Source organism: Hevea brasiliensis, chromosome 8, assembly GCF_030052815.1.
Source record: "Hevea brasiliensis isolate MT/VB/25A 57/8 chromosome 8, ASM3005281v1, whole genome shotgun sequence".
In the NCBI taxonomy this organism is placed as follows: Eukaryota; Viridiplantae; Streptophyta; class Magnoliopsida; order Malpighiales; family Euphorbiaceae; genus Hevea; species Hevea brasiliensis.
This window is the reverse complement of record NC_079500.1, coordinates 99,030,221-99,052,381: the sequence shown is the minus strand read 5'-3', so window position 1 is coordinate 99,052,381 and position 22,161 is coordinate 99,030,221. Positions and strand designations below refer to the sequence as shown.

Genomic DNA, 22,161 nt, shown 5'->3' with positions numbered 1-22,161 from the left:
GTATTTTTTATATTTATTTTACGGTTTATAAATTAATCTTTATAAATTAATCTTTTTAGAGTTCATGATTATCCCTTTTAATAATATCATCTCCAATTATCGAACTTAAATTATCCTCTTGAAAGCACAACGTACCTTACCACTATACTCAACATTTATTGATTTAATTAATATAATGTTAGTGCTCCACTATAGTAAAAATTTCACATAGAATCAAGGCAAACATGATAAAATTGGGATGATATATAGTCGTTAGTCTTTTTTTTTTGGTACATTGTGCTCTTTTATAAAAATAAATAAATAAATAAATAAAATTTATATATATTTGAAAGGCTGAATATAAAATTTAATTATTTAAATAGAAGAAGAAATTCAAAATTTAATTTTTTAATAAGATAATATATATTATTTTGGAATGATGATTTTAATACATAAATAGAATGTCTGATTTTAAATGGAAATCAATTTAATTAAATTTGAGATTCTAATTTGATCAGCTGTTCATATTCTAAATCAAACAGTTATTATATTATTTTTTGGGCGGCTATTAGCCCTCTCTTTAGGGATGGCTATAGATTGAATTGGACCTAGTAGACTAGCACTAACCAGTCAGATCCGACCAATCATGTAGATATATATATATATATATATATATTCACTGTAAAATTAAAAAATTAAAATATAATTTGTTTTATTCATTTTTATAAAAATTGAAATTAAAATTAATTTGAACCGAAATTAAAATCAGGTTGAATTAAAATTAAATTGAGTGAGAATAGAAATTGGGTTGAATTAGAATCAAATTAAATGGGAATTGAAGCTTAAAATGTAATTAAATTAAACAAAATTAAAAATAGAGTCGAATTGAATTGAAATCAATAAAAACAAAAAACTGAAATTGAAAATAAAATTCAAATCGAAATCACGCAATAAAATCAAATAAAATTAAAATCGAAATCACGCGAAAGCTAAAAATCAAAATCAGAATTGAGTTGAATGGGGATTAAACATAGTGGGAACACTGAAAATTTAACCCATGGTTAGGATTACTTGAAGCATCTCCTTCACTGCCTTAACATCCTCCAAGTACCTAAATTTTACTCAAAATAACACCATTTAATTTGTAATTTAAAATCTATTATTGTTAAATTTGATACTCATATATAAACCGAGGTAGATTCAAATTTATTTATTTTAAGTCATTTAAATATTTAAAATTATATTTTCTCTTATTTTCTTCTCTCTTCTTTTCTTTTTCTCTTTTAAATTTTTTTCCTTAGGCCATTATTATGAGTTTATTACTGATGATTATCCAAAACAATTTTATTTATTTATTTTATTTTTTTAATAAACTATTACATTCGTTTCCATTTAAAACAAATCTGATGATCTCCTTTGATTTGTATTCATCGTGAATAGATCTGATATTCTTTTCTCAATACTGGGGCTCATTCTCCCCATCATTGAGTTTTATTTTCTCCAATTTAGTGGAATTTTCTTTTTTTTTTTTTTAATATTTGAATGGGTTCTTTAACAATTTAAAATACAGAATGAATTTTTGATTTCTTTTGATTGAAAACTTAACATTTTCATGTATGAGTTATGATCTTCTATCTAGGGGTGTGTTGTTCCAATTTAAGTTCAAGGTTTGCTTAGAAACTAGAATTAAACTGAAATTATAGTACGGTTTCGGTTTAATTTTTCATTATTTTGATTTGGGTTTGGTATGATTTTTCAGTTTCAGTTTAATACAGTTTCGATTCAGTTTTTAGTTCTTGAAATAATTTTATACAATTATTTTCATAAAAAGTCATACTCGCATTAGCATTTGAGTTTTGAAGTGAGTTATTAATATATAATATATTTTTTTAACTATTTTTAAATTATATAATATTTAACTATAAAGTACATATATAATTAAAATTAAACATATTATATAATATACATTTTAACTATTTATTTATTATGTAACCTTTAATTATAAGATAAAAATATAATTAACTATAATTAAGCATATATATGATATAATAGTACATCTATAAATAAAAATTATATAGTAATTGAATATATTGATAACTAAAATTATTAAGTAAAGGTAGGGATATGAAAATTAATATTAGTTTGTATTTAGTCTATAATTGTGCATACATATATAAATTTATATAATTAAATTAAAAGTATATAATACATTTAAAAAAATCATAGAAAAACATATATATAAATGTGAATTCTGGTTTGGTATGGTTCTGATTTATGTTTTAGTGAAGAACGAGAATCGAATGATGGCATAAACATTAAAATAAGTTCAGTTTAGTTCTTTTAGGTTTTGTACAGTTTGGGACTTTCCGAAAATCATGCATAACCCTATTCTCTTTCCCCTTATTCTCACTTATCCAACCACCAAACGATGTGGAATTGGTCCCAAAGGAAAGCTCATGAAATAAGCTTTCCAATGCCACAAAAAATGTCTTGATCGGACTATAGATGAAATCGAAATCACACCTAGAAGTTCACTCCCCTGCGTGCACATTGAAGTAGAAAATCCCACCATTGCACCGTTGCTAGTGTTGCTTCGGTTGGCAGATAGATTGCCAACGTCACTTGGGTGGTAGGGCTCCCCGCGGCCGTCATCGGTGGCTGGAAACTTGCCAAACATAAGAAGAAGAAAGGGAGAAGAAAGTTGACGGGAAAGAGAGGAGAGAAAGAGAGAGGGAGAGAGAAAAGAGCTACTATCAATAGAGTTTGATAATGTGACCTATTTCTTTTTTTACGTTTAATAATTTAATATCTTTTATAGGCCACAAATATAGCAAGTTTCAAAAAGGACAATGTTGCAAAGGATTTTTTTGATTATCCAAAATAAGAAGTACTTGATATTTCTTGGAAAATTTTTTCCCTATGTCATATATAATATCTAAACGTAAGATTTTAATTATTTATATTTATATTTTTTTTTCTTTTAAGAGAACATTGTATTATGCTTATTTTATAATTTTTTTTTAACAAATGACTTCAACTTGTGGTTTAAATTTAAAACTTCATAATATTGAAGATGACTCTAATAAAACTGAACTGAAGCTCATTGATATACTTGTTTTATAATTAAAAGAATGAATTATCAAAATTTTTATTAAAAAATTTTAAATTCTAAATCCAAGTATCCAAACCGAAGCTAAAATAAAACGTGGAGCTTCCAAAAGTAAATTCAATTTGTCAATGCTTAAAACAGTGCATTGCTGGTAAAAGGATAAGCTTTGATGGCTGACAGGTACGCACACGGCAAATGGTCACACTCACAAAACATGAAAAAAGAAGTCAATTGCTTCTCAACAAGTGGTAGATGATGGGTAATATGCATTTCTATATAGGTCCCATGAACATCAACCCTATGAAAGCAATGAATCTTTTTCTTCGTTCATTTAACTTTCTTCTGAGAAGGACGAAAGAGAGAGAAAGAGAGAGAGAGAAAGAGAGAGAGAGAGAGAGCAGAAGGCTGTGTCAAAAGTAGATGAATTTTAGACTCTACATTGCAGCAACACAGAGCCACTTCATCTCCATCTATACCTAGATCACTATACATATCCATATATATATTCTATGGGAACAGTAGTCCACCTATAGCTGCTTCTTGTTTTAATATGCATGCATCACTTTTTTCTTTTCTTTTTTCCTATCCTTATCATCAGCAAATTATCACGTGCTACTTATGCACTGGACGACTGTAAATGAACCAAATTTGTCCTTGAGTTGCTTGAGTTTCAATTCAATAAAAGCTTGATTCTGTTTATCTTATTTAAAAAATAAGCTAAGTTTAAACTTCATTTTTAACCTGAGTTCAACGCTATTCAACTCATTGGAACTTGTAAATCGGCTCATTTATAAATCCATGACCCAGCTCCAAAATAGGCTTGTTTGTAAAAAACATTTTATGTTAATTATTGTATTTCATTATAGTATAAATATTTTTGATTTTATTTATGAATGTTCTAAAAATAATATATTATTTAAAACTATGATATAATTATTATAAAACATATATTTATAAAATATTGTTATTTGTAATTTAAATTTAGTTTTTATAAAAATTAAAATTTTCATATGAAAATCAATCAAAATTATATAGTTTGAATTTAATAAATTTAAATTTAAAACTCAATAGGGTTGTAAAAATGGTGAAAACTTGCGAGCTGCTCGAAAAGATTTTGTGAACTAAGTTCGAGCTTTTCAAAATTTAGCTCAGCTCGATTCATTTATACCTCTACTTAATTGTGCATGTACACCATCACTCTTAAAGTCGTAGGTCTCATTCTTCTAAATCTAAGCAATAATTATTTTTCTATAAGTATTTGAAACATTATTTTTTAGCATATGGGATGTACTATATGATTTTACCCTTATCATCTATATATATATATATATATATTAAGTCACTTTATGCTGCTATTGTTTTTACCTTGAAATATATAATTTGACCTATTGTAATTGATTAGATTCCTTGCCGCTCCTAGTCCTACCTATATGCACCAACTTGCATGTTTCAAAGTAATCTTTCCAATTGGGATTTTATCTTTTTAATTTTATCTTGTAATTCACTACTTAATTAATATGCATACATATAATTAACAAGTGATGAGTTGCATCGTTAGTTGGATTGTCCATATCCTTGATAAAAAAGACACTCTAAACAATCATATGTTTTTTTTTTTTTTTTAGGAAAGATAGAGATGATTTTATTAACATAGCAATGCCTTTAGGACCATTATAAATAGAGACCTATGGTAAAAAAACAAAAATAGATACCTAATTAATATAGTGTTCAACCTACTAACGAAGTTGGTACAAGTAGTAAAAGACTATATATCTCTCAAACAAGGTTAAGTGTTCAATCCTTATGAATGGAAAAATTCTAGCAGAAGTTAGATCTAAATCTGAATCTGCGATTCAGTAGAAGAGAGTCATCACATCACAACACAAAAAAGAAAGGCTCATTGCGTCCTAGATCAATCGACTGGACTATCACCAGCTGAACCAACGCTAAGACAAGGCAAAACTTATTGAAGTGCCACTAGAGATAAGCACGGTAAAAAGGCTTGAACAAGAGAGCCCTCAAGTCATAATAGCAATCCAAGAATAAGAGCAAGACAAGCTAAAAGTGGAACAAAGACTGAGCACATGACTATTGGAAGCCGAAGCAATAGTAAAGGAGGCAGAACTCCAGCCATCTTCATTTGTACACTTTCTTTCATGAGCACATCCATATGAATAGTAAGATTTGATCAACTTTCATTAAGTTATTAAATATATTTTAGCAATTACTGAATTGTTGATTTAATAGCTATAATTCAATTTGAATCTGGTAAAGCTCACCCTAGTTAAAGTCTTTACTTGCTCCTAACAATCTGTTTGGATGGGATGAGAAAAAGATAAATAATAGAAGGGTAATAAAAGGGTTAGAAGAGAAAATGATGACAATTAAAAAAAAATTCATGTTTAGGAATGGGAAAATTACTAAACAAGTAAAGAGAAATAATATATATTCTTTATATTTGAAGAGAGATGAATGGTAAATTTAAGAGAGTGTATAAATAAATACCTCTTTCTCTTTATAAGAAAAATCAAGATTTGAGTGGTAAGAGAGGGAAATACTTATCTTTACTCACTATCGAGAGAGTAATACTTATCCTTATTTACCCTTATTCTACATTAATTCACGCATTTTTAAATAGGTTACATAAATCACTTATATATTCTTATCTCTATTTGCCTCTCTTTCACCCTTTCACCTTTATTCAAATAGACCCTAAAATGAGAACAAATTTGATTATGAACTTTAATCCTTTTAATTATTATATTAGGGATAAAGTAAAAGTAAGAAAACTCAACTAATTAATTTTATTTTATGACAAATAAAAATAAATATATGATTTTTCACTGTACTTGCAAGAAGATAAGAATGTAATTAGATAAATTAAATTCTTCAAAAATTAAATATACGGTTAAATTTCTAATTTTATGATAATTCTTTTAAGAAAAGAAAAAGGAGGACTTGAATTTAAATTTTTTTGAACATATATTAAAAAATATAATTATAATTAAATCCATTGAATATTAAGAAAATTAACAAAATTGCCCGTTTCTCTTTTTTTTTTTTAATATTTTTTAACTTTAATTTTAGTTTAAAGTTGCTGTAAAGAAACTATAGCTCTCCTCCTTATATTTTTTATTTACTTTTAATAAATTTAAATTTATCCTTTTAATGATTGATCTTATTTTATTATTTATTTATTTATCTATTTATTTCTTTATGTGAAGTTATTTTTTCTATTATAATTTTTTTCAATCTTAAAATATTATTCATTCATTCTATAAAATTAACGTATTTTTTAAAGATTATGATAATTATAATAGAAAATTCTATTCGAAATGATATTGAGATATTAAATTAATTTAAAAGTCATATGACAATTTTTACATAATATTTTAAAATAGTATATAATTATTTTATTAATTGAATAATTTTTATTTTATAAAAAACAACACGAGAATTAGAGAAAATAAAATAGAGGTGTGTTCCCACTTCTCAATAATTTTCTGATCTAAACAAAGAAATAAGAATGGAGCTGACACAAAGCTTTCTTGTTTTGTTTTCTGCTAGGTGAAGCCCAAGGCATATATTTTTCTAGGATTTTTTTTATTTAAATACAGTTTATTATAATCTTAAAATATAAATATATGAGATTATCATATATTTTATATTTTAAGTTCATAATAGATTGAGTAAAATTTTTTCTATTTTTTAAAACTAATTAGAGTCAAATTATTTAAATTATTTTTTTATCTAAAAAAAATTAATGAAAAAAAAGAGTTGTCAATATGTAAAACAATCACAAAATTATTAATTAAATAACTCCAAGTTACTTTCTTATTCTTATTCTTTATAAATAAAAATTTCAAATTGAATTTGAATTTTAATAAAAGTCAATTGAATAAAAAATATCATATTTCAAAAAAATTTATATTTTAAATTTAACTTATTAATAAGCATATTTTTTTTAAATTTAATAAAATTTTAAGATTGAATCTTTTCTTTATATAGAAAAAAATTAATTAAAATAATGCATATTATAATCCAAGTCCAACACAAATTTATCAAAAGAAAAAAGTACTTGAAATGAAACGTTAATAAATATGTTCTCTCTAGTATCATCTCCTCAAATAATTTATTTAAATAATAATTTAAAAAAAAAAGAATAAAAGACAAAACTTTCATTAAATAGAGATAAAATACAAATCTACAAAATTCCATACTATTATAATTTATACAAAATATAATAACAATTATGTTGACTTGAAAGACATGATCGTATTGATAGAGCATTTGATTTAGTCATTCAATGGGAAGCACATACCACTCTATAGTAATCTGTCACTGTTCGACTTCATGATCTTTATGAGTTTGATTTCAAAACCATTAAATTTTGTTATTTTTATGAATAGAAAATCTATAATTATTATCATTGCACTTCTATCAAAATAACAAAGCAAAACATCTGATAAAAAAAAAAAATCATGGCAATGAAAGAAATAGTAAATCCTCACAAGCGAGGAAAAACCAAATATTTATAGCAGATGAGACACAAAATTCTCTTAATGAAGGTGATAAAACTCATATATATGAACAAGAATAGATTGAGGAAAATACAAATCTATTAAAAAATAATACAAATATGGAGATCATCAAGAAAATCACAAAAATAAAAGTGAAGAGGTAACCACTAATAAAAAATACTCATCAATAGCCACTCCAAAAAGTTTATAAGAAAAAAAAAAAAAAAAGCCAAACTAAGAAGAGAGTTTAGAAGGAAAAAAAAAAAGGCAGCTTAATTTGTTTAAATAAGAATTTAACAATAAAAAAAAAACAGTAATGAACTACTTTCTTGAAGTTAGCCAAAGGGTAGTCAATGGTATTATGCATTACACTATTCTCATATTTATCTATTAAGACTTCAAGTTAATCAAATGGGCATTTTAAAATTAATTTATATATTTGAAAATTATGTTTTTAATAATTTTAAAATTATATTTTTAATTTAGTATATATAAAATTATTTAAATAACTCTATAATGCTTCTTGGAGCAAAATTCAAGCCTTTCTTATTAAACCATATCAATCAATAGGTATAGCTTTATAAAATTGAACCCTAGCTACTCGCCTTTATTTTTCTCAAATCAATTGAATTAAGCTAAGCTCTAGGGTGAAGGACCACTCAAGCAAGTGAAGAGGTTACAATAGGCATATAGGACGGTGTGACAAATTTAATCACAAATCATCCTAATTCCATGAATCATCCATTATAAAACAACGCTTGTCTTGTTTACTACTCTAATATTTGCATGTGCTCTCTCTCTCTCTCTCTCTCTCTCTCTCTCTCTCTCTCTCTCTCTCTCTCTATATATATATATATATATATATATTTTCCATTATTCTACTTTTTTGATTTAAAATTCAAAAATATTAGAAAAATAAATAATTTTATCAACATAAGTGAATTTAAATTCATTAATAAACTTTAATTCAATAATATTAGAATCATCTTTAAAATTTTAAAATTTTATTTCGAGTCTTAATCGAAACAATTATATTAAAAAATACTATATAATACGTTGTATTCTAACTAAAATAAAAATTTAATAGCTGTTTGATTAAGTCAAATATAAACCTAATTTATATATAATTTGATTTGTTTATATTTTAGACTTTCTTTTAATATTTCATTAAGTTTTAAGATTTCAAAATTTAATATTCTATATTATGTGATAAAGACTCAATCATTGAAGAAACTTGAAGCTGAGGATGAGCAAATCATTTGCAAAGGTAAGAGTAGTCTAAATTTGCATTCTAATATGCTTTAATGAATGGCAAATATGGGTTTGGGCTTGTTGATTCTCTCCTTAGATTGAACTGGTTCAGCTAGTTTTCAATCAGGATCTCAGCCTTAAAAGCTCTGGACTTGTTAGAACAGACCAATAACAATAATGTCAACAAATCTCCCACGAAACCAAGTTAAAGGACCATCTTTTCTATAGGGGCCTAGGCCCATCATTTAGGTTACCTTGCAAATCCAGTATCTGATTGTAATTCTGCAATGCCATGTAGATCTTTCCAGATCTGTTGCATTGAACCCTAACTCCCAATTCAAAGCTTGAAACTTTTCACACTATTAATTCTAATTAAAAGATGATTAGTTTCAAAATGTAAGCAAGAGTACTCACGCCTTTCTGACAAGCTGGGAAATTGGATTTCTATGGTTCTGAGTCCCCGGTTACTTCTTTGCAGGTAAATTTTCCCTGCCCAATTCCAAAAGTTAGGGTATTGTTCAAATATTCTTAAAATAACTTCTTACATTTTTATTAGTTTCACAAATATTGATTTGGGATCGAAACCCCTCTTGAGAATTCCATTACTTTCATTCATGGTTTATGGTTTTTATCATTTATATTTTGGTTCAAGTGTATAGATTTAGTCCTTAGTTATGAGTTGCATTTACCAGCAAGAAGAGTTCAAGCTCATATGAAAGTTCATATAATTAATTGATTAAAAAGAAAGGCTAAAACTGAAAAGGGTCCTAAGTTCATGATTTGTTTAGCAATTAGGTTTATTCTTTTTATACTCTGTTTTTAGATCCTAAATGTTAACTTGAGATCCTAATGTTAATAAAATAAGTGTTTTACGGTTCAAGCTCAGTTGAAGTGAAGATGCTGATGATTATGTATCGACCGTTAATTTGTGTTACTAAACCTGAAACTTTTGGCTTGGTGTGATTGGCTGAGCTTTTAATGCTCATGCTTTAATGGGTATTGTTCTTGATTTTCAGGTTGGTAAATTTGGTGTCAGATCGGCAGGGAGTGGTTGAACTTGGACTTAAAAAAAAAAAAAAAAAAATTAATTACACTTCAACTCAGGAATTAGAGGATCAAATTCTGAGTTTATGCAACTATTATTGGCTACTTTCTGCCTTTGCCTTTCAGGTTGCAATATTGAGTGCTAACAAAACTGCTTGATAAGCTTTGAAAGGGTATTTTACTTTGGTTTTGGCATGTGGATTTTTCTTGTCAACTGTCATGAATGGTTAATGATAGCGAGTTTCTGATACTATACTTTGATTGCTGGGGAAAATGTTATGCTGAGATTCTGAGAATTAGGATTAATGACTAATTGTCAGTTAAGTAGTTGTTAAAGAAATGAGGAGAGGCTACTATTTGAAGAATCCAATTGCTTTTGTTGGTGTTGTGGTTTCTGTTTGTTGCCTTTTGGTAATCATGATTTCATTTCTTAGACTTCCTGTCCCTGAGGTATCAATAGGAAATAAAGTGATGAAACCTTACAAGACCGTTAATAGCAGGAAAGTTTTCAAGGATGAACGGATAGGAAAGTTTGGTGAGATGATGATTAAAATGTTGCCGGAAGAACTTGCTTTTACAGTCTTTATCCCTTCGGAGAAATCTTTCGAGCGTGATTTGAGGCTACGGGTGAATGATAGTTTGCTAGCAGAGAAGAGGAATGATACATATGCAGTGGTTTCTCGAGTATTGGGTTTCTCAGCTATGCCTCGAACTCTCTCTTCAGATACAGTATCCTCTAGTAAAGAGGTCATTTATGATTCATTATCTGGGTTTACATTATACATTTCGAAGGATGCAGCTGGAATGCTGGTGGTTAATAGAATTCGATCGGAAAGAGTAGATGTTAGAAGAGGCGAGATCATTGTACACATCATGGATGGGGTAATTATGGATGCTGACTTTGAACAGTCAGTTCAGCCTGATGATAATGAAGAAGATTAAATGAAGTTAATGCATAATCTGTTTACAGAAGACTGAAAATGTAGCTGCTTCGCCGGTACATTCTGCATAAACTTGTTTTAACATGTAAGTTGATCAAAATATTCTCACTTTTGGTACATCATAATTTTAGAGGGAACTGGGTGACCCAGATGTAATGGGAGCTATCACCCCAGATCCAACGGGCAACATACCTTTTATCTTAAAAATATAGTGAAGGCAAATATGGTATTAAAATTTGAATGGATAATGTAACATTTCTTTATTCATATACAAAACTTTGATTAATTGAATTTGTTATTTTTATTTTCTTGGGCTATGATAGGCTGTTATTTGTGCTCTTTTTTCTTAGGTCATGTTTGGTATGGTATAATCAAAGTTGTAATGTAATCATGATTGTATTGCATATTTGATTCTATTGTTTGGTAAGACAAAAAATTTGATGTAACGGAATAACAATTGCGTAATGTAATCAATTATACTTAAAGTAATACCAAAGTGGATGTAATCATAATTATTTATTTTTATTTTTTTATTTGTTGTCAACACTACCACCACTATTACTATTCGGCCACTACTGTTACTGTCACTACTAATCCTACCCTGTCACTACTACCACCGCCCTTATCACCACCACCCTTATCACCAACATCACTATCCTATTACTACCATTGCTATCACCAACATCATTAGCAACACCACTATTATTTAGCCGTTGTCACTTTTACACCACTTGGCCGCTACAACTATTACTATCACACCTTGTTGTTAGCATCACAATCTAACTATTATTGTTGCCACTACCACCACTACTTAATTATCATTATTATTCAATTGTCAATCACTACAATCATTATTATTTATTATTAATATTATAAATAAATTAAATATTAAATACATAATTAATTGCATTGTATTATATTACGTTACACATAACCTTATTTGTTTAAAAGAAAAGGAGAGTGATTATGATTTACAGTTTTAGTGGCTGCTTTGAATTGATGGAATCTTATCATATTGTCTTTCCTCTACTAGTGCTTTTAACTCCTATTATTATAGCACTTGGGAGGCTTTAATTTTATTATCTTACAAAGGTGGACATTTACCATATATTTCATTTATTTGTTTTTTTTCCCCTCATTTCATCCAAATACCAGCATGAAAATTGTTAGTCTCTCTTACTGCATAGCAACCCATTCCAAGCCTTCACCCACTTGTAAACAGTGACTTTGATAGAGCCAAATTATTATTATTATTATTATTATTAGATTGTTTAAAAGGCTCAAAAGCCAAATGCAGAAAGTTCAGATACAAAGACGGGCGCATTCAGCTATAAAGAATACAAGACAATGGCTTCAGATGTTGCAGAACCACAAGCAATGAAAGTGGACCAAATTCATAATGCTCTCTCAAAAGAACTCTTCCCCAATCAACAAGGGCATGATTATATGTAGTAATACTGAGCATGGTTGTTGCCTTGTTGGGCCACTCCACATTTCTGGACAGCTGCTTACATGGTTCTTAATTGAAAATGAACTCGCAAGAGCAGTTGCATGTATGTGTGTATAAGAGAGAGAGCTCAAAATTGGTTAAATTATAAGAGTTTCTGAATACTCTGCATTAACATTTCTGTTCTATCGGCTGTAAGAATTCGATAAACTGCAATGCTCTAAAAATAAATAAATTCATAAAAAATTCTAGCACATTCCCATATCCAATCAGATAATATAATAAGAGTTTCCTGTTCCTCCAACTACATCATATGCTCTTGCCACATCTAAGAAAAACTAAACCACTGCTTATGCATGTAAATAAAAAAAATAAACCACTAGGTCTGCCTCAAACGACACGTAATCATCACTTGCACAGAAGGCGGCATGTTGATAAAGAGAGCATGAATTTGTGGGCGACAGCTAACTTAAGTTACCTAGACAGTAAAAAATTAAGGTAGTACAAAATAAAAAAAGCAAGCACGAATTTGTGGGCAACCGCTTACTTAAGTTACCCAGGACAGTAAAAAATAAAGGTAATACCATTGTCAGCATACTTTTTACACCAATGATTTTACATCGCAGTCGTGACCGCGTTCGCAGCCACGATCGCAAGTAATGGAAACGAAATTATAACGGTCGTAATATAACTATAACGACTTATCCTTATGTATTTTTTTTTTTTTATTTGTAAAGTTTATGAAATAAATAAATATTAAAAAATATAATTAAAATTAAAATATATAATTAAATAAGAAGTATAAATATATTAAATAAAAACATTAAATTTACTATTCTTATATATTATTAGTATTAATTAATTTAAAATCAAAATAACTAAAAAATAGTAAACAAGTAACTTTTATCACCACAAAAATGAGTGTCTAAAAGATTTTTAATTATCTTGATTTTGATCCTAATGCTGAGATCGAGAACTTTGATCTCTGACTTAGGTTGTAAACTTACTATATAATTATGTTATTAACTTACTATGCGATTAGGTTGTAAACTTACTATTTAATATAGAAAATCAATTTTAAGAGTTAATTTTATTATTATTTATTTTTTAAAAATTTTATCTTACCAAAGTCTAAATTTAAGCTATATTATAGCCTAAATTTTCTTTGATATAATTTTTTAATTATTTATATATTTACCTAAAAATATTCAAAAATAGTTAAAAATTAAAAAAAAAAAGTAGCTTCAGTCTCATTTGCTTCAAAATTACCTTATCTATTTGATGATCTATGCTCTAGAGCTCAAAAATTTGTAAAGAAATAAATGATTTCACTTTAGTTGGTTGCGGAGAAAATTGAAAAAATTGAGAGAAAATGCCTTAGTTAACTAAAAAGAAAATGAAAAGATGCTAAAATAAATGCGCAAGATAATTTTTTACAAAAAAAGAAAAAAATTCCCTTTACTGTAAGATGAAAGAAAAAAAAAACTAAAAATTCTCAGTTGACAAAGTAATAGCCGTTATAACCATTACTCAATGGTGGGTAACGGCCGCTACTTTAAATAACGGCCATATCTGGCTTTAAAGTTACAAATTTAAAACCATGATTTACGCACATTTACATAACTTAAACACTAGACTGGCACATTGCTCAAAGATTTGATTTGCAGTCAGGAAAATCTAAGACATGAATGAATAGGGACAATAATAGCCTCATCCAATCTACCTAATACGAAGAACAGTAAAGCATGAGACTAAATTCAAGCACAAGAAGTTGCCAATTGAAACTAACAAGCAAGGCTCATTGAAAAAAACTAGTTGAAATTAAAGAGGCTGCTATAAAAAACCTTACACCGCCTATATTCTATCAACAAGACAACAAGTGAAATTCTCATGCATGAGTGCTAGTTCAATGGGAACTAAATGCATCTTCCTTCCATTTCCATGGAGCATTCATCTCAGAAAGTGCAATATCTATCTATCCAATGGTCCCTAAATAGTAAATAGTGCAAAATCACATCTGCAAGAGTTGCATTTTCAATCAATCAAGAAACTGCTCTATTCTAGGAAGTGGGCATTCATATGATCCTAAACAACCACCATCATATAAGAGCAAACCAAGAAGATGGTATTAAAACCATAATTTATTTCCTTTCAAATAAGATGCTCAAACACCGAGTGGTATTCCACCCAAATTCCCACATAGATTATATATATATATATACATATATACGTTAGAAATCATAACAAATTAACATAGATTGCTACTTAAAAGCTTCACCAAACCAACAATTTACCCATCAATAATCCGCGCGATAATCACTATAATCATCACGCCCAGTAAGGTCATTCTCAACCCTCTCTGCGATCTTCTCCTCTTCGTATTTCAATCCTTCTTCCAATGCCAGTCCACCCAGAGCCCCAGCAACCGCGCCCACAGCCAATCCCGTACCAAACCCCATCTTTCCTCCTCCTTTCTGTCTCTGATCGTACAGTGAATACTCAACGGGCGCAGAGGGCCCACCGTAACTGCCCGTCCGATCAAAGATGGGCCTTGGCGGGGCTGGGGCCGAGGAGTAATATCCGGAGTAATAAGGAGATGGAGGGTAACCATCGTGATAGGATGGGTATTGAGGAGGCGGAGGTGGAGGTGACAGCGACGGGGGCGGCGGCATTGTAGGCCCATACCTGTAATCACGCGGCGCGGGAGGAGGAGGAATAGATGCAGTGTTGTAATAATAATTTTGTGGAGGGGCAATATGGTGATAATCAAGACCCGGAGGCGGCGGCGGTGGTGGCAACGGTCGTTCACGGAACCCAAGCTTTATCCTGATCTTACCCTGAGGACGACCTGAGGGGAGGGTCAGCTCAAAAGTTCGAATTCGGGACGAGTCATCTGGGTCAGGCAGGTCCTTCAACGGTACACGGAGGGTGCCGACGAGGGGTTTGGGAGTTTCGCTGGGTTTGGAGTGGAAGATCTCGAGGGTGAGATAAGAATCCTGGGGAGGGAGAAAAAGAGGGAGAGTGAAGCGCTCATTCCAAACGGGTCGAGTAGAACCGGAGTCATCGGACTTGGTAGCGAGCCTCCGGTCGGGATCGACCCAGAAGACAGCGTAGGCCTTGAGGTCACCGTTTTTCCAGTTAACGTTCTTGAGGTGCTTGGCGGAGACTATGGTGAGCTCTAGATCGAGAGACTTCGGCGGTGGCGGACGAGAAGAGGCCATGATGCTAACGTGTGCCGGGTAGGTTATGGGGTGCGTCAGATAAGAAAGGAGAGAGCGAGAGAAATGTGGCTAATAGGGAGTGGGTGCGGAATATTGTGGGTTTCGGGAGTAGTGTGAAGGAGCAAGGGGAAACATGGAATGACTATTTTACCCTCGAATGGTGGTATTAAACGCGTGGCATTTAAACGCGGTTTTTGGGCTCCTATGTTTCAACTCTCAAAGTTAATTTTTCTTTTTCTTTTCTGCAAAATGGAATAGGGATAACGGCGGTATTTCGATTATCCGGCACAACAACGGGGAATTCCCCTGTGATGGAGAGATTATATTATGGAACAATGATTCAATGCAGATTAGTAAGAAGAAAGTCCAGAGCTTTTAATTTTTTCATTACCCTATTCGAACAAATTCTAACTTACTAAATTTTGAGTTGTTATCACAGGGTTCTGGACTTGGAATTGAAGATGCAAATGGCTATATATGATTTTTTAAGTGACAGAGAAAATGGTGGGTTATATCAGGTTTTGTAATTTTTTTTTATATGTATATTCATTCTGTGTGGTGTTTGTCGTAATGATTTTTTTTTTGGTTGTTATTTTGTGCTCTGATTTCTTTTACTTGGCTTGTAGTACAGAATTCAACCTAGCTTCAGTTAACATAGTAAACAGGGAATATAAATGGAAAGAAGATTAGTTTTCAATTCATCAATACGCTTGTATCCTGGTTGGCATGGAGCTTCAGCCAATTAGTTGTTCAGTTTCAAAGATTTCCATTGACATTTGAAAGATGTGGAATGTGTTAAATTAGCAGGAAGGACTTTTCCTTTTCATGGTAAATTTGAAGTGGACTATGTTTTAACTCTATGAAGGATTTAGATGTTGTGTAGATGGTTTGGTTTCCGATTGGTGGAGTGTTTAGTCAAATGACTGCTTTGGTTATAGACCTTTTGTGGTGGTAATTTATGGTATTGATGATTAATTTAACTTGGTTATTTATCTCGTTGGTGTTAACTAATGAATGATGATACATATATAGTTGTTCATAGTGATAATTCCCATTTATTTTGATGACTATGTTGACTTCAGATATGGAACAAAAACCTAGAATTGCCAACTGCAAGTGCAAAAGATTGAATCTTGAAAGCTGATTTTCTCTTTGAGACATTTGAAGGTTAGACTACATCTGAATCACCCTCCCAGGACTATTGTTTGAGGGATCAGCTTGATGATGGCTTTTATAAAACACATGCAAAAATAAAGTTGCTAGCTAAAATATTGATGCAACAAGTGAAATATAAATAAGGATTTGATCAGTTATTAATAAATGTTGAGAGGCATGTAGCATGAAGATTGGACTCATTAAATTTACCAGAGTGCAAAATATGGTAGGCATTTTGGTGTTTTTGTGGAGCGGGAGTTAGCATTAAACATATGAACATAAACCCGCATACATGTGTAATGCATCTGCAATGGATCCTGAGCCTGCATGGAGTTGCATAGATTGTTGGCTCGTGTGAAACACGTGCTGTATGCATTGGATAAAGGAAGTGAAGGAGAAACATTTTTGTTCCTAATTCCTACTAAATTGTGTTAGTTGGGGATTTGGAGTCAAACTTGCAACTACATTGGACAGATAGCACAGAATTTTATGTGATACAGTAATGACTTTTAGGCAAATTAATTAAGGCTTCATTTGATTAACTTGTTAAGGAGTTGCTTTTTCGCTTTTTGCTATTATACAAGAAAATTAAAAAAGAAGAAGAAGCAAGCTAACCAAATGGAGATGTAAAAGATGTCAAGAATAGATGTACAAGTATTTAAGACTAAACGATAGTAATCATGCATTAAAAAAATGACCCTTAGGAAGAAGTTTTGAACTTGAAGTGTATCACAGTGCCATACTAGTAGATTTTTTTATTTACATATATAATTTTGTTGAGACTTGAGATACTTATAATTTTACAAGCATGCATGCACAGCTGAATGCACCCAAACCCCACATAAATTATTGATGTGGGGGTATCATATGCACTACTCACATCAAAGTAGTAAAGTGGATCTACATTTAGATCATTCGTAAATTTGCAAAAGTGGAACTTTAAATGAAATTGATACAAAGATCATTTGGAATTTTTATTTATGTTTAGTTTCCAAAAAATGTCAAGTGAAAACCAGTACTAATTGAGTTGTGTGCTAGCTAAGTAGCATTTTAGTTGGTCAATTGCATAATATATTAGTTGCATACTTATGGTGATGACTTTACGTTGCAAAATTCTATGTTTTGAGTTATGTCAATTTCCATCAATGATCTCTACATGCTCAACGTGTTGGTGAAAGATGAGGACATTAAAGAAAGATGGAGAAATTATTTTAATGATCTCTTTAATAATAGTCAAAATGGAAATAGCGTGAATATAGATTATAGAACAATAGAAAAGAATGTAAATTATACTAGAAGGATTAGATCTTTATAAGTAAAGGAAGCACTTAAGAGAATGAAAGTGGGTAAAGCCTGTGGACCCGATGAAATACCAATTGAAGTGTGGAAGTATTTGGGAGATATGGGAGTGGCATGGTTAACTAAATTATTTAATAAGATTCTAAACTCAAAGAAAATGCCTGATGAATGGAGGAAGAGTATTTTAGTACCTATTTTTAAAAATAAGGGAGACATACAGAGTTGCTCAAACTATAGGGGAATTAAACTCATGAGCCATACTATGAAGTTGTGGGAGAGAGTTGTGGAGCATCGACTACGTCATGATACTTCTTTCTCTCTCAATCAATTTGATTTCATGCCCAGTCGTTCAACTATGGAAGCGATCTTTCTCATTAGAAGCTTGATGGAGAAATATAGAGATGGGAAGAAAGATCTACACATGGTTTTTATTGATTTGGAGAAGGCTTATGATAGTGTTCCAAGAGAGGTCTTATGGAATGCGTTAGAACAAAAGAGGGTATCCATTAGGTACATACAAGTATTGAAAGATATGTATGAAGGAGCAACTACTATTGTGCGCACAGTGGGAGGGGACACAAGAGTTTTTCCGATCTCAATTTGATTACACCAATGATCTGCCATAAGCCCTTACCTTTTTACATTAGTTTTAGATGAACTGAAACATATACAAGAGAGTATTCCTTGGTGCATGATGTTTGGCGGATGATATTGTTCTGATAGATGAGACACAAGAAGGAGTCAATAGGAAGCTAGAACTTTGGAGAAGTACTCTAGAGTCAAAGGGTTTTAAGTTAAGTAGAACGAAGACAGAATACATGCATTGCAAGTTCAGTGAAGGCCAAACTGGTGATAGGGAAGGAGTTAGTTTGAATGGAGTGGCACTGTCCCAAAGTAATCACTTTAAATATCTAGGCTCAGTCCTTCAAGTAGATGGGGGATGTGAGGAGGATGTTAGTCATAGGATTAAAGCCGGATGGTTGAAGTGGAGACGTGCCACGGGAGTTTTATGTGATCGTAAGATTCCCAATAAATTAAAAGGAAAATTTTACCGTACAGCAATACGACCGGCTATGCTATATGGTAGTGAGTGTTGGGCACTGAAAGAGTCGTATGCATCTAAGATAAGAGTTGCAGAGATGAGAATGTTAAGGTGGATGAGTGGCCATACTAGACTAGATAAAATCCGTAATGAAAGTATTAGAGAAAAGGTAGGAGTGGTGTCAATTGAAGATAAGTTGAGAGAAGGGAGATTGAGGTGGTTTGGTCATGTGAAGCGTAGACATACGGAGGCTCCAGTTAGACAAGTAGAGCACATTAGGTTAGAGGATAGAAAGAAAAAAAGGGGTAGACTTAAATTGACTTGGAGTAGAGTAGTACAGCATGACTTAGAAGCATTACACATTTCTGAGGATTTAACCCAAAATCGTTCAGAGTGGAAAAAGCGAATCCATATAGCCGACCCCAAATTTTTGGGACAAAGGCTTAGTTGAGTTGAGTTGAGTTGAGTTGATCTCTACATGCTCAACGTGTTGAATAGTTTTTTCTTCCCTTTAAAATCACATTTCCCATAAAATTATTGGTAACTGCTCTTCTTTCCCCTTCCTTTGTAATCCTTATAATGCTATTTATTTTTGTGACTACCGTATATATGTATATATGGTACATTAAGCTAGCTATTCTTTTTTTTATTTATGTTTTTTTCCAATGGCAATAGCTTGTGGTCTACTCTTATCAAATTATGCTTCTTTTGCTTTTATGAGTATTTGTTGCTCATTTTAGAGGAGAAGCTCATTTTAAATGAAATCCCTTAATCAAACTCATGTCTCATGGTCAGAGCTTCCCCCCACTGGTATATATTTTCCAACTGCTTATTCTGAGAGGTTATGCTGTTTCAATGAAAGAATGTCAAAGCTCTATGATCAAGAACTATGTTATTCTTACTCTACTTTGTTGATAGAGAGAGAAAAAATTTTGTGTGTAAAATAGTAGTTATGTAAATGAATTTTCAGAATAGTACAAATTCTAGCCTTCTACAATCTGTGATCCAGTTTTCTGACTGAAGGACCATTTCCACTGTTTGTCTTAATAGCATATTTATAGATTTTGCTTGATTTAGAGTTTTACTCATATCGGCCTCAGATTGATTGACTGCTTGATTAGATTTCTATTGTGCGTTGTATTGTTGTTGTATCTAAATGAAGATCCCCTTACTTGAATAAGCTATTATTTTTGTTTGATTGTTTATGCAGGACAAATGCATACATGTGCATGTAATGATAGTATACTTTATTCTTTGATGTGCTGCTAACTTGATATTGATGCACCTTCAAAATCTAGCCAATTTATTTTGCTATATATTTTGCATTTGAAAAGGAGAAATACTTGTAATATAATTTAAGTTAGTTTCTGTAACTTGGTTTCCATAATTTTGATGGGTATATGGATTTTCAGCCTTTTTCAAGTTTTTAGATCTATTTATCTTTTTGTGTTTTTATTCTTATGTAAAACTCTATTTTTATGTGTTTGTTTTTAAGGATTCTGAAATGACTCTTTTTCCTAGTCTGCTAAAACGTAAGCATTTGCTCTTAAAAAGGTGGTCATTTGTCTTCGGATAAGTTGTTAAAAAATTATTAATAGCTTATATGGTTATGTCTGTATAGTTTAGCGAAATTTGATTAGAAAAGGCCAAAGAAATTCTATTTAAGGTAGAATTATTGAGCTTGATAGAGGCTAATAAGTCATGCAAGAAACTTTTCCCTGTCTTGACGATGTCTTTTTCATTGCTTCTTTTGGTTGGGATTATGCTTTTTAGCACAACAGTGGTCTACTGTGACTTGTATGACTAAGTGTCAATTATTAATTGGACGAAGATCAAGGTATATATATATTATATTTATTTATATGATCTATTGTTCGTATGAATGCCTATGAAGATTTATATAAACATTTCTTTTATTTATTTGTCCTTTGGCTATTATTACACAATTTTCCAGTTTAAGTAGAGATAATCAAGTTGAGTCAGTTCAGGTTAGGTTAGAGGCACTCATTGACTTGACTCTTTTAGATTGTTTTAAGTCATTTTTGTTATTATTGTTTGTGGGTGTAGTTTTGCATATTAAAATGTTAAATTTTAAAAATGAGGACCAAAAGTAAAAAAAGGAGTAAGTTTTAAGGTTCTTGTTTGCAGTTTTAAATTCTAAAATTAAATTATTTTTGGTCATTTGAGTTATTTTGTTCAAAACTCACCAGCTCTTTTTTTTTTTTTTCTTCCTTTGGGGGGGGGGGGGGGGGGGGTTCATTCTCAAGTTTAGAGTAGGTTTGGATGGGTTTTCATCCAATAATTTAATACGAGTGTGGAATGGCTTTTTAAACTTGGTCAATAATTAATTTTCCCCTCAAACTGCATCTTGGTGAATAAAAATAAAAATATTTGTGCAAATAATTGCAAGAAATTTAGTAAGGCCTTATTTTGGTGAAGAATTCGAGTATAGGGATCTTTACTTTCCCCACCAAGGCCTCACTAATGGAGGTTCTTAGATTAGTCTTGGAATGGGTCCTAATTACCCACAAGCATAAAAACCTACAATCTATGGGATTTTTCAATGAGATGCAAAATTTTTTATTCCACTTAGGATTTGGTAAGGCATATACTTCTGGTGTCTTGGATAAGGTTTCAATTTCTTCTATCCAAGATTCACTCTTATAGATCTTATTAGCAAAGGAGATATTGGTCGTAGGGCTGTCTATCCTCATGGCATGGTAAATTATTAGAAATAAAGTAATCTTTTCCTGCATTTCTGAATGATAATTGTTCTTAAAACGGTTTTCCAAATTGATTTAATAATTAATTTTCCTCTCAAATTGTGTCATAATAAACAAAAATAAAAATATTTATGCAAATGATTGCAAGAGATTTAGCAAAGAATAAGAAAATACCAAACAAAGTAAATTGAAATACAAAATCAAACATAGATATTCTCATTAGACTCATAAGGGAAATACAAATTTCTAATTAATTATACCAATCTAATAGTTTTTGGAAACAGGGATTGAAAATTAACCAAACTAGTTATACATTTTAAAGCCTTTTTATTTCCGTAGCCAGTTAGATGGACCCCTGGGTCTTGTATCTTAACCCTTCAGGCCTCGCTAGTTTAAAGCGCTGTTTTGTTTTGGTGAAGAATTCAGGCAG

The 22,161-nt window shown here is 30.8% G+C and overlaps 2 protein-coding genes across 2 annotated transcripts; one reads left to right on the top strand and one right to left on the bottom strand.

The window, feature by feature from the left end:
• The first annotated feature begins 9,140 nt into the window (after positions 1-9,140).
• Positions 9,141-11,161, top strand: LOC110653569 (uncharacterized). Its single transcript, XM_058151806.1, has 2 exons — positions 9,141-9,337; positions 9,876-11,161. The coding sequence occupies exon 2, from the start codon at positions 10,243-10,245 to the stop codon at positions 10,843-10,845; it is 603 nt and encodes a 200-aa protein (XP_058007789.1). The 5' UTR covers positions 9,141-9,337; positions 9,876-10,242; the 3' UTR covers positions 10,846-11,161.
• Positions 11,162-14,414: 3,253 nt separating this feature from the next.
• Positions 14,415-15,613, bottom strand: LOC110653564 (formin-like protein 3). The gene has a single exon (XM_021809268.2). It carries the CDS (start codon positions 15,510-15,512, stop codon positions 14,589-14,591), a length of 924 nt encoding a protein of 307 aa, XP_021664960.2. The 5' UTR covers positions 15,513-15,613; the 3' UTR covers positions 14,415-14,588.
• Positions 15,614-22,161: the final 6,548 nt, after the last annotated feature.

Excerpts from the sequence above, each read along its gene's own strand:
- LOC110653569 (XM_058151806.1), top strand. The coding sequence starts at position 10,243 with ATGAGGAGAGGCTACTATTTGAAGAATCCAATTGCTTTTGTTGGTGTT.
- LOC110653564 (XM_021809268.2), bottom strand. The coding sequence starts at position 15,512 with ATGGCCTCTTCTCGTCCGCCACCGCCGAAGTCTCTCGATCTAGAGCTC.